At 31.5% G+C, this 15,819-nt stretch overlaps 1 protein-coding gene across 1 annotated transcript in view; it reads right to left on the bottom strand.

Annotated features, from left to right (window-relative positions):
• Positions 1–623: 623 nt before the first annotated feature.
• Positions 624–15,819, bottom strand: part of LOC130448904 (acid sphingomyelinase-like phosphodiesterase 3a) — a 330,919-nt gene continuing 315,723 nt past the window's right edge. The window contains exons 8-9 of the mRNA XM_056786494.1: positions 7,071–7,261; positions 624–4,829 (exon numbers count right to left, since the gene is read on the bottom strand). Of these exons, the coding sequence (XP_056642472.1) occupies positions 4,607–4,829; positions 7,071–7,261 (414 nt within the window). The 3' untranslated portion in view covers positions 624–4,606. The remainder of the gene's footprint in view (positions 4,830–7,070; positions 7,262–15,819) is intronic.

Here is a 15,819-nt window from a genome sequence, read left to right as displayed (position 1 = left end):
CCACCAAATATGAAGAATATAGTTCAAAAGTGTTGAACTTTTTGCAGGCTAAATGCATTAAGAACGTTACTATACCTGAAAAGATTGGCAAAGTAGGAGAATTCAATAAAGCAAAGAAAAAAGAACTAGTTGAAAAACTGTGCCCCCTTATGCCATCTAACCGGCGTGGATTTTAGTTGAGCATCCAAGAGTCAGAAGTGCCAGATTTGGTAAACGCTGACTCATGAGAGACTGAAAAGCACGATCTTCAGATATCTACACTGATTTTATGTTAATAAAGTTATAGAAAATCTTTTAATGTGTGTTCTTTCTATTTAATGGTATTATACGGTTTTTGAACGTTGTTTTATGTAAATCTATTATTTATTTTAGGGTTTGTGAACATTATAATTATGATCATAAAAAGCCCCAACTCCCATATGAGACTGTGTATTACTAGCAGCAAATTTTCATATAAAAAGCCCTAAATCCAGTTTTTCTTAATAAATATGGAATATCAATTAAATTAGCACGAAAACAAAGTTGTATACATTAAAACAATAACTTTTACACATCAAAACCCTTTTAAAGTATCCTAACTTTGATGCAAGTGAAGAAATTGGTTTTCCTTTTTTCCTGTAAAATTTTGTACTTCGGAGATAGGGCTTTCTATCTTACCGGGGCAGAGTTTTTGACATACTATACGCAGTCTGGGAGATATTCGATATTAGATATTATAGAGATATTTCAGCAACCAATTCATGAAGCAACAAGAACGTGCAGACACCACTACTGCAATATTAGCATAGCATTGGAAACATGCTGAGTAAGCAAAAATGATAAGATATGAAGACCAAGTATTGATGAAAAGTTGATACGTCTAATACTCATCGAAATAGCGCTGGGAAAGAAGAATGGAAATATGAATGTGAGATTCCTTTCTCAACTTGAATTTTCCAATTCCTCACTGTATAATTGAATTATTATCTACCCCTCATTCATTACGCAATGGGAAATATAGGAGATTCATATCAATATCAAATGAAGATAAGTGAATAGTAATAATAGAACCACGGTCTGTTACTTATTGAATTTTTTTATTCGTCGATGTAACCTCATTTGGTTTTAAAATTCCGGTGCAAACGTTTGGAATTTTCTGTAAGAATTTCGACATAAAATCGTCATATGAATGGTTCCGTTTATTTTCCAGAATATTTTAAAAATGGGAAGTGGATGTAGGCCATTGTTCTCTGGCTTCCTTCTCCAATTTGTCTACCAACAACTTTATCGGATTGAGGTCGGGCGCCTGTGATGGTCAAATAATCACTTTCAATACATTGTTGTTTTCCAATTCTTCCAAATATTCTTTGCACGGGTTCGAGAAGTTTTCTTCCAATATTTCGAGGCATTCTTTTCTCAAGCTTCCTACAATTGTCACTAGAACTCCAGTCGACTTTTCTCCAAAATATCCTCAAACTATCATAGAGCCTCTCACGGTTTTTACAACAAGAATTATACATGGATCTAACATCCTTTCTTCCTTTGAGCTGTTGAACAAACACTCTTATCTTGGAGGCAAAACCTTCCAACTTTGACATATCATTCCATAATAGTCTCTTCATGCGTCCAATTTCTATTTACTTTAATGTCTTACAAGAGGTCTACCAATGACCTGAGCTGCTAAGTCTGGACCCGTGGGTCGTCGATCATGCTTACTTATCAATAAAATACATTTATCTTCAGCGGTTGTACATTTTCGAGGCCGACCTGAACGTTTTCTATCGTCAAAGATCCCAGTGGATGCATATTTTTTCATGTTGTAGGCCACGTTATGTCGAGGTATTTTTAATTCGGTGGCAAAGATACGATTACTTTTTCATAGACTATGAAGACTTGCCATTAATGCACGAGATTCCAGAAAATGACAGCACATTGTTGTGGCACCAAACTACGAATTTAAACACCAAGGAGATCATTCACAGTTAAAGAATAATAAATAAATCAGCCGGTATTTGCAAGTTTTAACTTGTGGCAGTCACCGACAAAATATAAAAATATAAAAAAACATGCGCTCGTATAATGTAAATAAATAACGGACACTATCATTTTTGGTTTGTAAGATATTGCTTCGATGTTCGCTTGACAATATGAAAGTGGAATTTGTTGAATTGTATAATTTTGTAATTTAATGAATGTTTTATGGGGTTAGCAAAAACTTTTGACCGGTAGTGTAATAGTAGGGAGATCTTATATCGTTTCAAGTTATGAAACGGAATATAAATGTACCCGTTATCATTTTTAAGATATTTTTTTGCAACAATTATCTCTCAAAATTTATGAATATCATCTTCAAATACAGCGATATATTCCAGATTTTCATTTTCTAAGACGCTATTCTTCTAAATCATAGAATTTTCAAACTTCAACATGGTGATAAATATTTGGAAGAATGAAAAAATGGGAAGTTAATGGTGAAGAAGAAGCGAAGCATAATCAATAAAAGTGATACAAATAGTGAGCAATAAAGTAGTTTCAGGGGACAGAGATGGATCATGATGGATAGTTCAAGAGTTTTCATCAAAGAAAAACATTACAATCTTTGTGGTGAATTGTGGACTTGTTTGTGGAAGGCTGGAGACGACTGACACGAGACTTGGAAAAAAACGATTAACTGTCATCTTCAACCAGACAGTATTAAGAGCAAGACAGTTAAGGCCAGTGTACAATAGACAGAGGTGTGAATGTTAAGAAGATTGGATGCTGTTGTAAATTCTTCTGTGTACATATCATTGTGAATAAAATACCTTTCAAAGCTGTTTGAACATCTATCCAGCAAACAATCCCATGTCCAGTTCGTAACATTTGAGCTTGTCAGTTGGTTCTTAAAATTTATAAGTTCCTATAATGATTGAGATATAAGAACGTATGCATGTATAAACAGAGATAAAAGAATATGAAAATAAACGTGTATTTTTTGATAAAATTAGGGTATTGAATTAAAATCAATAACACTAATTCTATACTTACGCAACATACTAGTATTAAAACTATTTGTAAGAGGTGTAATGAATTAATATGTGGTAAACAATTATTTATGTGATGTTTTGTTTTTGTCCACGTAACAAATTTAATTCTAGTACTTGGACATTTCAGAGTAATAAGTGTTATCTGTACATTCCCTCAATTTTTTTCCGTTATTCCCCAAATACCTTTTTGGAATTAGCTTGTTCCCTACTATTACCAAATACAGGACGATGCATGTGTTTGTGACTTTATCATATAAATGATATTTTGTATTGAATACCACTAAAAAATATGTGCTTTTGTCTGATCATAATATCGATTTTTTCCATACTGTATATAAACGCGATTCTGTAATATTATTTGTAACGATAAAATTAGAAACAATTTGAATGTTGTCAATTTGTTCCTAGTTGGTTAATAAAATTGAGTGGAGCCTTCAAAATGAATTGTATTTTGGTTTATATCACGATTATATCAATCATTCCTTGAATAGTTATTTTGATGGATTTAACACAAACGTAAAAACACGATTTGAGTTTTAGCGATGATAGACACTTATTGAATACATTAGTTTTAATATGATGAATATATACATTAAAAGCATTTTTTTTTGGGAAAAATTCGAAAACCAGTAAGTTGACACTGAGACTTAATTTGTATACTCTCTTTAATAATATGAATTACTTCATGTAAACTTTTTCAGTATATACAAAAATATTTTACATAAATATTGAATTTGTGTGTAGCTTAACAGTATTCACAAATTCTGTATAAAATTTCAATACATTTCTACCTAGAATCACTTGTGGTAATACGTCTAGGTCTTACCAGAAGGTAAATTCCAAAATGTTTTCAAACAATATTCTGGTTTAAGCATTTTACACGAAAATATATAAACACCTGTAGAACATAAATACACACATTAACACTATTTTTGGTAAAAATAAATCGAAGTGAGGAGAGACTTTATTATTAGTGAGAAATTCATCTTAAACTACCTTTTGCATTATTGGGAGCATTTGAGAAATTTATTTATTAATTGAAACTCGAGATATTTCGCCAATTTCTTCGATTTTCATTTTACTAATGTAACTTATTAAGGAAAAGTATTTGTATACTTTATGGATTCGTCTAAATTGCTTGGAAGCACTTCAAATATATTTTCGAATTATTGAAAGTGAATAAAAAACAGAGGTTTTCCTTCAGGATAAAAAATCTTTCTCTCGCTCCAAATTTCTAATAGGAATTTCAATATTAATTATACTGATACCCTAATGGTAGCATCTGAATTTTTGGGATAGATGATTACAAAGACATTTTCTGTGAAAATGATGATAATAGAAGGATTTTTGTCTATTTTGTGTTACCAATACATCAACGCAAACTCTTGTTAAAAATTCTAGTTCCGTGGTTTTTCCTCTTCTCTGTTTATTTCAGCTATAAAACCAGTGGAATTAATTGCTTGAAAAACATTCAGACTGAACCTCCTTATTTTCAATACTGTACCATCCTCACTTATTCATACGCATATATACCACGCGAAAATATTTTATTGTCCCATATAATTACAAAAATATCAACCGCTACACTAAAAATAAAGTTATCACACTAATAAGTTTATCACAACACTCACAAATAGGACTAGAAGAACAATGGGACGCGAAGTAAATGATCTTGAAGCAGATAGAGCGCTAGGAGCTGTCTGCATGCATTGGTGAAATTCGTCGTAGTCCACCCTGGTGATAGCGCAAAAATGAGTATGGGCACAAGTAGCATCACATCCTGATGGATTATTATTGATACGGACAGAATTCGCGCGATAATATCTGGAACAAAAATACATTTTATCAAATATTCAAAATTAAATTATATTTATCATATGTATATCAACTATCATGTCTCATACTTTCATTTATTGAGAGAAACCGTTGCAGGTATGAACCCGTTCCAGTCATTTACTATAGCTGCTTGAATGAAATAGTGTTTGTCGTATCTCTTAATATTGGTTTTAAGTTGAAAAAAGTACCATAGAACCGTTAAAATGTTCATGATGGTTTCTCAAAAACTACTAAAATATCGAAGATTTAGAAGTGGAAATGAGTTAGTTTAGGTCAACGATTGGTTGGAACGTCATTCGACCACACAATAAATAGAAAAGTCGTAAAAATTGGACATATTCGTTCGTCAAACAGGAAGTTTACGATTCGAGAATGCATTTGCAATGCAAATCTAACCAGCCAAATTGGATATGAACACAAAAAAATCGTGTTTCAATTTGCGCCGCTTTCAGAGAAGGTTTTGCAAAAGACTTAAAAAAATTTGGCAACGTCTTTCTTTGGTGAGTAAAAGCCTTACTATATATCCGCATCATGCGATTTCATAGAAAAATGGAATATGTTGAGAAGAACACAAAAAAGAGATGAAAGCAAGTCAACTCCTCTTTCGACGAGTATAATCTATATTTTTTTTTCAAAGTAGTCTCTAAAAGTTATTTTTGAGTCTAAAAATGGCACGTACAATTTCTTCCCTCCTTGAATTATTTTTTTGTCATCTGTTTCATAGTTTTCACACAAATTATATGAGTGGGAAGATGAGAGAATTTTATATTAATAACAGTGTCTATTTTAGAAAACTTTTCTTCAAGAATAAATTCTTAAGTGTATCATTTACATAACTTTAGACAATTGTGGAGCTCTTCCAAACTTTGTGCTCCTCAACTGTATGATATCACCTCCACTTCCACCATTTAAGTATACAATCATTGGCAGAAGTAATGTACTGTGTATAGATATCTGGTAGGTATAGATATTTCGAAATTTTGTTCGGCATTCCAAAAATAATGTTAATTCCCACCATTTTATCACATCACTTTCTTTTCGGAATATTGTGAGAAAAATTGTAACGTTGCTTCTAATTTCTAGATCTCAAAGCAACGTATCTTTCAAAAAAAAATTAGATAATCCATAAAATCATGTATATCATTCATAAAAGTGGAAATGGGAAAGCTTGGAATCTGGAATAATTGAGATACTTCGTTTTAAATATTTTACCGATCCACCACAGTCACCAGCAATGCCAATAGTTAGATAGATCTATAATAGAAAGTCTCTCTTTTGGACTAATTCATTGACAGTGGTAATCAGCATCTAGCATTTACCATTTTGCTTAAAAATCTTCCATTCTGCTTTTTGAACACGTATTTGACTCTGTCGGTTTATGTGAATCTGATCTTTTGTTTCCTTTAAAAACATTCAATTTTATGAACTGAATTCTAAAATACCACTTTTTGTAGTTTGTAGTTTTTAGCATCGAGGATATATGGACAACAAATACTTTTCTGAGAACTTCTACTCACCACATCATTTTACAAGTAGTTTAGTTGTGTGATGCTTAGATCTCAAGAATTGAACTCGAGATGTCACTATCCAGCTCTTCATAATTTTTGTCAACCCTATTTACTTTTATCGCGCAAATCGTTAATAGTATATCCTTATTATGGGAGAAAAGTAGGATGATCTAGGATACTTTAGGATACCCTATATATCTTTCGTGGTTTTCTCATGGAATTTTTCTACGATATAAATTCATCATATCTTCTCTTAGACTGCGCTTTCGATCAGACAGGTGTTAGATCACCCGTAGTTGATTTTTTTTTCCAAATTACTCTTTATTCGTTATCCTATTTATTCACTATCACTAGAATCCTTTATTTTAAGACAATTCAGCTATTTTCAATTGATAGATAAAAACTTCAGACTCGTCACGTGTTTTCAATACTTCGATTCGTTCTTAGCTTAGTGGGAAAAAAACTTATTTTGACGAATTTACGTGGAATCTAACCGGGAGAAGGCAAGATGCTTTAGACCCGCATACAGGTTCGAAAAACAAACAATTCATCCCACAGTGAGAAAAATCATCCTTGCCAATGACAGCCAAAGAAGTCATCTTCATCAAGTGATTGTGGGAGAAAGAATTTTGAATATAAATATTTATGATATTCATAAAGATTGAGTCAATTTCATATTATTTGAATATACGAATTGAATTGAATAGATATTATTACTTACTTGTTAAAGACAGAATTCCCAAAAGGATTGTCTTGAGTAAATTTGTCGGCAAGTGCATGAAGACTACCAGCATTAATTTCGTTAATGGAATAGTACGTACTAAAATTATATTCGACAGCCCATTCTGCTATCCTGTTTTCATTGGTGTTAGCCGCAGACAGATCCAAGTAAAACTGTGTGTAGTCAAATACCTGAAGCAAAATATGAGTAGGAATAATTTTTATTTCCATTCAATTATAAACAATTTTTTTTCCATAAAAATTTTTTAAGCATCATGTAATGAAATATAGATTCAAATAATTTTTATCAAATGAAAATCGATAGGTAATTGGTACATGCACATTTAATTGTGGTGAAACTTTTTTTGTACAAATATTAAGAGATTTTTGCAACTTTCAGAAGTAATTGCATTCCATTTACGGTACAGACAGCGTTTCAACTCTTTTGTATCATTGATTGTGTGGCGACTGAAAATACACTTGTATTAAACGTATAAATATTCTTCAGAATTCTGGTCCATAGACTGGAAAAAATAGTTCAGAAGATTATTTTTTTTTTCCGGAATCTTGGTGTGATGTTATTTTACTGAAATTTAATATTATACACATTCTTATCACCGAAAAGTGATAAAATAACAATTAACCAACCGTAGAATCAGCCTTACAGCTCCAAATCTTCTTCTCCTTATAATGCATATCCATAAATGGATGTTTGCGACCACATTTTTCATGGCTTCTCTATCTCTAGCGGTATGGATCAATGTCTGAATATCTTGTATACCCATCCACTGCCTCACGTTCCGCAGCCATGACATCCTCTTCCGTCCCAATCCTCTCTTACCTTCAATCTTGCCCTCGACTATCAGCTGACGGAATTGATATTTATGGCCTCGCATTATATGGCATGCATATGTAGGTATGCAATCTTTCGTTTCTTCACGATGTTAAAGAGTCTTTATTGATACGCCTGAGAATATCCTCATTCCTCACTTTGGCAGTCCATGGTATTTTGAGGATTCTACGATATACCCACATTTCGAATGCCTCTAATTTGTTGATGTTTTTTAGGGTCCAACTCTCCAACCCGTGAAAAAGAACTGATCCAAATCATTTTATATTAAATTGTGCGCTTACATATTGCAAGAACAGATTAAACCAGCTTTACTAAAAACCTAAAATAATGAGAAATTAACTTCAGGACTATTGATATTATTCTATATTCGACAACGCTCTACCAGAGAGAGATCTCAATAAATGATTCATTCCGATATAGGAATACGAATACTTACGGGGCTTAGTTACTGAAATATAGGGTGTTCAAAAGCTTAGAACAAAATCAAAAATTTACCATAATCAAGAAAGATTCTAGTTTTTTTTTAAATTTGGTGGCGACCAATATGCTCCTTAATAAATTAATATTGTGGCACAAACAAACTGGAAAAATTCAACAAGTGGCGCGCTGTTAGAGTCAGTTTTCACTTTTATCCCCCTATTTTTTAAGCCTCTGGACAAAATTATTTTTGTAATTTTGTTTTGAATTGCTTGAGTATTTTTAGTTAAAAAACTAATAACCTTCTATGGAGCTGAAATTAACGGTGTTGTAGAAATTTGCCTCTAAACAGAAGTCTACAAGCACATAAGTAATTTACAAATTAATTAATAATTCATTTAATTCCAAATAATGATAAAGCGAAAATAGTTCAAAACAAATAAAAATTATTCATAATTTTTATCTCTCTCTCTTATCACTCAATTTTTCAAACTGTTGTCCGCTTACTTCAATACACTTAATACACCGTATTGTCATTGAAAAACGTGTATTTCAAAATAAATCTGGGAGGGATTGAATGATTTCTGCTGCAGCTTGAATTCTAGCTATCAGATCTTGTTCAAATTCGATAATTGTTTCGTAAAATAAGGACTTCATAAAGCCCTATATAAAAAAATCGATGGGATTTAAGTCCACCCCGTTCAATCGACTTTTCTCTTAAACATCTGTGTTGTCTAATATTTAACGGCTTTATGAAGTCCTCAGTGTTCGAAACAATTAACGAATCTGAACAAGATCTAATAGTTAGAATTCAAGCTGCGGTAGAAATAATTCAATCCCATCCAGACACGTTTTTAAATGACAAAACGATGTAATAAGTGTATTGAAGTAAGCGGATAACAGTTTCAACAATTGAGATTATGAATGAATTTTATTGTTTTGAACTGCTTACGGTTGATAATTATTCGGAATTAAATGAATAATTAATTCATTCGTAAATTATTTACGTGCTAGCAGACTTTTGTTTAGAGTCAAATTTCTACAACACTGTTCTTTTTAGCTCCGTAAAAGGTTATTCATTTTTAAACTAAAATTAATCAGGCAATTTGAAGAGGAATTGAAAAAAAAATTGCTCAAGTGGCAAAATAGGGGGATAAGAGTTACAACTAACTCTGACTGCGCACAGTCTTTTTATGTCAAAATATTACTTTATCAAGGAGCATATTGGTCGTAACCAAATTTGAAAAAAAATTTAGGGGCGTTCTTTATTTATGGGAAATGGTTTTGATTCAAAATTATGAACGCCCTATATAACTAGGCCTCGTAAGGGTTTGTATAACTTTATCAACATGAATCATTTATTGAGATCTCTCTGTGATAGAGCGTTGTCGGTCGAATGTGGAAACACCATGTATATAAACCAATCTTCTGTAGTGGAACGTTGGTGTTTTGAACCCAACTTATACAGAGCTTTCCTTTGTTTTGTCTTCTTTTTAGCTTGACGTTATTTGAGAATAGTTTCAAAGTCTTTTACGAGTAGCTGGAGGGAAAATTGTCGTTTTAATTTTCATTGCTAACTCAGCAGAGGGTTCTAAAATGTATCATTTTTAGTTTCTAACGACACTTTCGGTAACTGATGATAAATACAATTTTTCTACGTCTGTTATAATATTCATTTTTTTTTTCATTTATTTCCATTCATGAAGAATGTAATTTCTGAATTGGTCAAAAAGTACCGTATCGTGTCATTTTTAACGTAATTATAAAACTGTTCTATCAAAATAGTGGACTGTGAATGCTTTCTTTCTCATGTCTATTCGTTTCTTCGATAAACTGTCACACTTCTATTTCTTGATATTATTATCATTATTAGTGATGGGGAGTGATAGTGAAGAAAGTTGTTGTTGAATCGAAAACTGCAGGGACTATGAATCTTCTCTCTGAGAAATCCAGGGAACAGTGTTTTATTATATTTATATTATAAAAAATATAAAAACCAACCACCCACAAATGTCAGTACATATAATTTCTTTTTAATGTATAGAAATGTAAAAATAAGTCCAAGTTGTAGGTATCAATACATTTTCAAAAAATTACACTGGGCATACATTTCGACGCTCTTCGGCGTCTCTATTAGTGGATTCCGGTGATTATATAATTCAACTGAAGAAGTACGTTCGGTGGAAATTCAACACAGTTGCGGAGGGTTACGTAGACGACTCAATAAAGAACAAAATGGATTCTGTAGTGAAAATTTTAAAGGGAGCAATTGGTTCGACTCCAAGCAACTTTGTAAATATTCACGATCCTACCAACAATCCAATAAGTACTAAAACAAGTATAGCCGATGTTATTTATCTGAACTCGTAAAATATTACCAATTCAAATACCAATAGTAATATAATTTCTTCTTCACTTCAAATTAATAATGCTCACAGTCGTACTTCTAATATTACTATTGCAAAATAAAAATTGATAAAATCTTTGTCGAATATTTCAAGTCTATGGATGCGAAAAAAAATTATATAAAACTCGCCTTCATCTCTTGCGATCAAACCGTCCTACTCGTGAAAATAAGTATTACTTCATTCACTTGTTGCATAAATAACTATTTCATTCTCTACGAAATTTTTCACGAATAGAATCGATTTTTTGCACTGTCTGCACATTCCAATTGTATAATAATTTACTCAAGTACAATTCACTTGAGTTATGTTTGGAGACTAAGAACTAAAATACTGCAAGCCGCGTACCCATTTGGTTGGAATATGTCGCTAACTCAAAGGCTCCGATATATTTCTAGAGTAGTTATAATAAATATTGATCAAGTACGTTCATCATCATTCTTCTCCAAATGTTCACTGAAACAGTTTCTGCTACTTCAAGGACATTGAGGAACTTATTTACAACTGATATGTAAATATTGAATAAACGGTTCAGTATTTTGGACAATGTTGGACGTAACGTTATAACCACTATTCCGGACATATCTTCTAGATAATGAGTTTAAATATTTCTCTACCTTCAATATTTGTTGAGGCATTAATATCGAAAATTAAATATGTTTTTTTGAAAGGAGTACAAAAAATTAATTCAGAACAAAACGTACATAAGAATAATAAATTTCATTGCCAAATAACGGGAAGATAAATATGTGCATATCACGGAAAATTATGGAATATTAAAAATGTATTATTTCTGCAATTATTTCTAATCAAATTAATCCATATGTTTACAAGTTTCAGAGAGTTTCGAAACTTCTCCAACAAAAATAATATCAAATAATAAATTTTTCAACAAAGCTTATTGATAAGTTTTGATAAGAAATGAAATTATATATTATAGACGCCCTTTCGCACAGTTAAACTCTATTATCACTTCTTACTTGTGTCATCACCAGATCTTGACTAGATTTTATGAAAATCATAGTGAAAAGGTCAATTAGTCATAGACAAAAACTATATTTTTCACTCTGTAAATGCTTTAAAATGTATTATTAGATTATTGCACTTTGGTCGCGAATGGAGACTTAATAATGAAAGATTCCAATTTGAGTAGACACTTTTCACACTAAATGATCACGAATAGCTGAAAAGAGAAAATTACAAGTTGAAAATCCTTTAAGTTACTAAGAACAAAGCGTTTAATTCTTCATGTCGTCATCGGTTGACTTGAATGTCTTTTAGCTAATTGTTTTGGGACTTTGTATTTGTTGGTGGTTGTTAGCGTGAAGTGTTTAAGTTTTTCACTTTCAAAACTTGTTAATCGCGTGCTTTCACATTAGTAGTTAGTAATTGGAGATTAATATGCAACATTTTCAATCTTTCAGGAATCAGGAATTTGAATATTAAAATCCTATAATTAAATATATCTGAAATAGCTGAGTTATTGATTTATAAAGAGAATTTTGTAATATCCAGATCGGCTCTGTTGCGGTTAGGTCGAAAAATTATTATCATCAGGAACTTAGGTAACATAGATCTGAATGAAAATAGGCTTATATGCAGAGTGAGTTTTATATATGGAACGCCTCAATTATCTCGGAAACGTTTTGTACGATTTTTATGAATTTTTGTGCGCAACGGTGCTATCTACATAGTTGTCAGATCTTTCCTTTTTCCGGAAAAATAATGAACTTTGTTATTTCAAATAGATCACCCTATACATTTTATGTTATTGGAAATCGTAAATGCCATATTTTAGTAGTTACATTTACAATATCTCCACCAAAGTTACAATGAATATTGTACATTTAGATGGCTAAGATTGAAGAAACTGGTTTAATTTGAATAATCTTTGATAGTTTATGTACTAATATAAATCTCGTAACAAGGTCTAGTTTCAGTAAGTTAGTAAATAGTTCAACGAAACTGGTGCAGTAAAATATTTATCCAAGTTATGGCGCAGAAAACCCACAACAACTGAAGACAAATCTGTAAGCGTTTGTATCATAGAAGGGGATCCACATTTGTAGAAAAATAAGTATTTATTGAAGATTTCGAAGTAACAAAGTTCTTTATTTTTCTAGAAAAAGGAAAGATCTGACAACAATGTGAATACCATCATAATACCGGCCGTATCACAAGCTTCTTTTACACAAAAATTTTTAAGAATCGTACAAGCCGTTTCCGAGGTAATGGAGGCGTTCCATATATAAAACTCACTCTGTATAACCAGACAGAAATCTAATGCATTCTATTTGTTTTGTGCTCCAATAGAAAATACGTTTTTTTCACCATAAGAACTTTACAAAAAAGTAGCTTCAAACAATTTTCAAAAGAAATCTTACTAACTAATATAAAGAAGAAGTATGTAAGTGTAATGAAGACCGGTACCAACTCGACACTGTTTTTCTATTAAACACTTGAATTTTGTGGGGAGTGGATTTTTTTAAATTTCCAGAGCTTATTAAACAAAATTGACTACTGCGCAACAATTATCAATTAACAATTTTTCGTTAATTAGTTTGTGAAAAACGTAGCCGTAGCCGATTGGCATGTTACAATTTGATTTCTAATCAGTACTGCGTTGCGATTTAAATCCAGTGAAGTATGAGAAGTTCCAAATCTCTTCTTAACCTTCCATTAGGCGCGCGGGTATTTCTAACGTATTTGGTCGCGTTGTATCTAGCAGATACATATATCAAGTAATTTTTTTTTGTTATTATTATTTTTAATATATTAATACAGCAAATTTTATATGAATACTTCTTTTCTCCACTTTTAATTTAACATTTTTGCAAGTAAAAAAAAATAATTATTTTATACGTAAAATGTGTAAAATTTTAATTAGGTTATCGACAGAACTAGGTTTAAAGTTACATTATTGATTCAAAATATTTTACAAACTTATAAAATTAATCGGAGTAATCACTCTCTTCAATTTCTTTATTATAACATTTATTACAAATCATATTTGTATGAAGTTTTATACATAAATGATTTCCACATTTTTAACAACAATATGCAGACATTGACGTTTTCTTATTTTCTACATAGCATCGTTCGCTTTCTTTTACTTGGTCCAGGTGTTGCCTCTTGAACTCCTTGTTGTGCTTCCAAGGTTTTGTAATTTTTGAGCAAATCTTTGGTTTATCGTGGAAGACTTTTTATTAGAACGGCTAGTCCTAATTTTTTCAAATATTCTCTTCTTGTGACAAACGAATTTTTGTTTCCAAGAAATATCACCCGCGAGTTGATTCCAGCTACGTTCAGTAAATGGTAAAAAATTACCATAGGTCACCTCTTAGTTGATCTAGCAACATTATAAGTAGCGCAAAGCTTGTCGACCACATCAGCGCCGGATTTTGTGTTGTTATAAAATGATATTATTTCTGGCTTTTTTGAAACATCTTCTTCCACTTCGTTCAACGCCACATGCAAACTGGAAATAAGGACTACGGTTTTTCCTTTTTTTCGGGACATATTAAACTAACGTTTCATTTTTTGTATATCCAAATACACAAATAAACACTTAAAAACTTGCGTTTGAATAATCACAAAACGTCGAAATGAACGAGAACTTATCCCAACTAAATCTGAGTATAAACTGCCGCTTTTGTTCGCGCTGTATCTAGCAGATACAAATCCGGCGGTCGAACGGGTTTAAGGTGGCCAGGGGTTGTAAAAGTGAAATCAGCCGATTGTACTTCTAGGAAAGGCTTCGAGATACATCTGCCGAGAACTACTGCAAATCTCCATTTTCTAGAGCTATTATATAAATAAATATTTAGCAAAAAGTTAGCCATGTATCTCGTAGATACACGCGCGACTAATGGAAGGTTAAAAACATTTGTTACAGTGAACATATCATTGTTACCAAATGTTGTTTCGGATTTATTTTCTTCTATATTATTTGATGGGAAACTATCTATCTATTCTAGACTTTCCAATGTATAGTTGCATTATTGGAAAATTGAGAAGCGTTGTTGTCACAAAGACTATATGTCACACTCATAGCTTGACTACTTTCTAAAAGCTCATTATTTACCAACATATTTGTGACATAAATACTCTCATTATTTTGATAGTATAATATTGTTAACTCTTGCAATACAATATTCTGAAAAAACAAAGATTTTGTGTTGTCATCAAAGTTATTTCTGAATTACTTTATAATTTGAAAATCCTTCTATTGACAATCTAGGTAACTAATATGTTATTGATTCAAAAAACCAAACTATTGACAATAAAAATTGATTCAATGATTATTCTTCAGATGAATATCTGATTTCAAAGTGAAACAACTGAATTTAGTGATTCATCATTTTCTCATATATATTTTTGAATATTGTTTCCCAATTAATTAATTCTAGCCACTAGTGGAATAAGGGAATGTTTTGGAATCAATTTGGTTGTACTTGTTTATTATTATTATTATTGACATTTGTCATTTGTATTAATAAACATTTCGTTCTATGTTTTAACACATCTGACTTCGTTTCCATTATTACTAACTTTGTACCTGCCACGGGTTTCAGAAAGCATAATACGTGTTGGAATTTTTGATAGGTATAATGAATGGACGTTTTTCCTTATAAAAATCTACCAGGAGAACTTTGAATTTTCCTCGCTGTATCAAGTTTATTAGATATTCAATATTTGGTAAAAATTTCTACTACATGTCGTTCAAGGTGACAGCTACTGTCACAGAAAAATTTCACATCTTCCATTTTTTAGAAAAAGGAATACAAACGAGACGAACCCAGAAACAGTATTCACAAATATATCAATATTACAATAAATTCATAAAAATTATTTCATAACAATTATACTGTTTCAGTTAAGCGGAATTTGAATTTGATTTCCCTAAATTATAAGCATCAAATGAAATACATTCGTATACCTAGATATACCTACATATTCCTAGGCATGATGCAAAACATTCCGGAGTGAGTAGATGACGTGAAAATAATGCTGTGGCTCAAGAAATCATTTCACATACGATTCCTCATTCCATAGTTATAGGCCTTCAAAGTTAC

The sequence above is a fragment of the Diorhabda sublineata genome, chromosome 9 (assembly GCF_026230105.1).
Source record: "Diorhabda sublineata isolate icDioSubl1.1 chromosome 9, icDioSubl1.1, whole genome shotgun sequence".
Classification (NCBI taxonomy): domain Eukaryota; kingdom Metazoa; phylum Arthropoda; class Insecta; order Coleoptera; family Chrysomelidae; genus Diorhabda; species Diorhabda sublineata.
The sequence above is the reverse complement of the archived record's forward strand: the minus strand, read 5'-3'. Positions and strand labels throughout refer to the sequence as shown.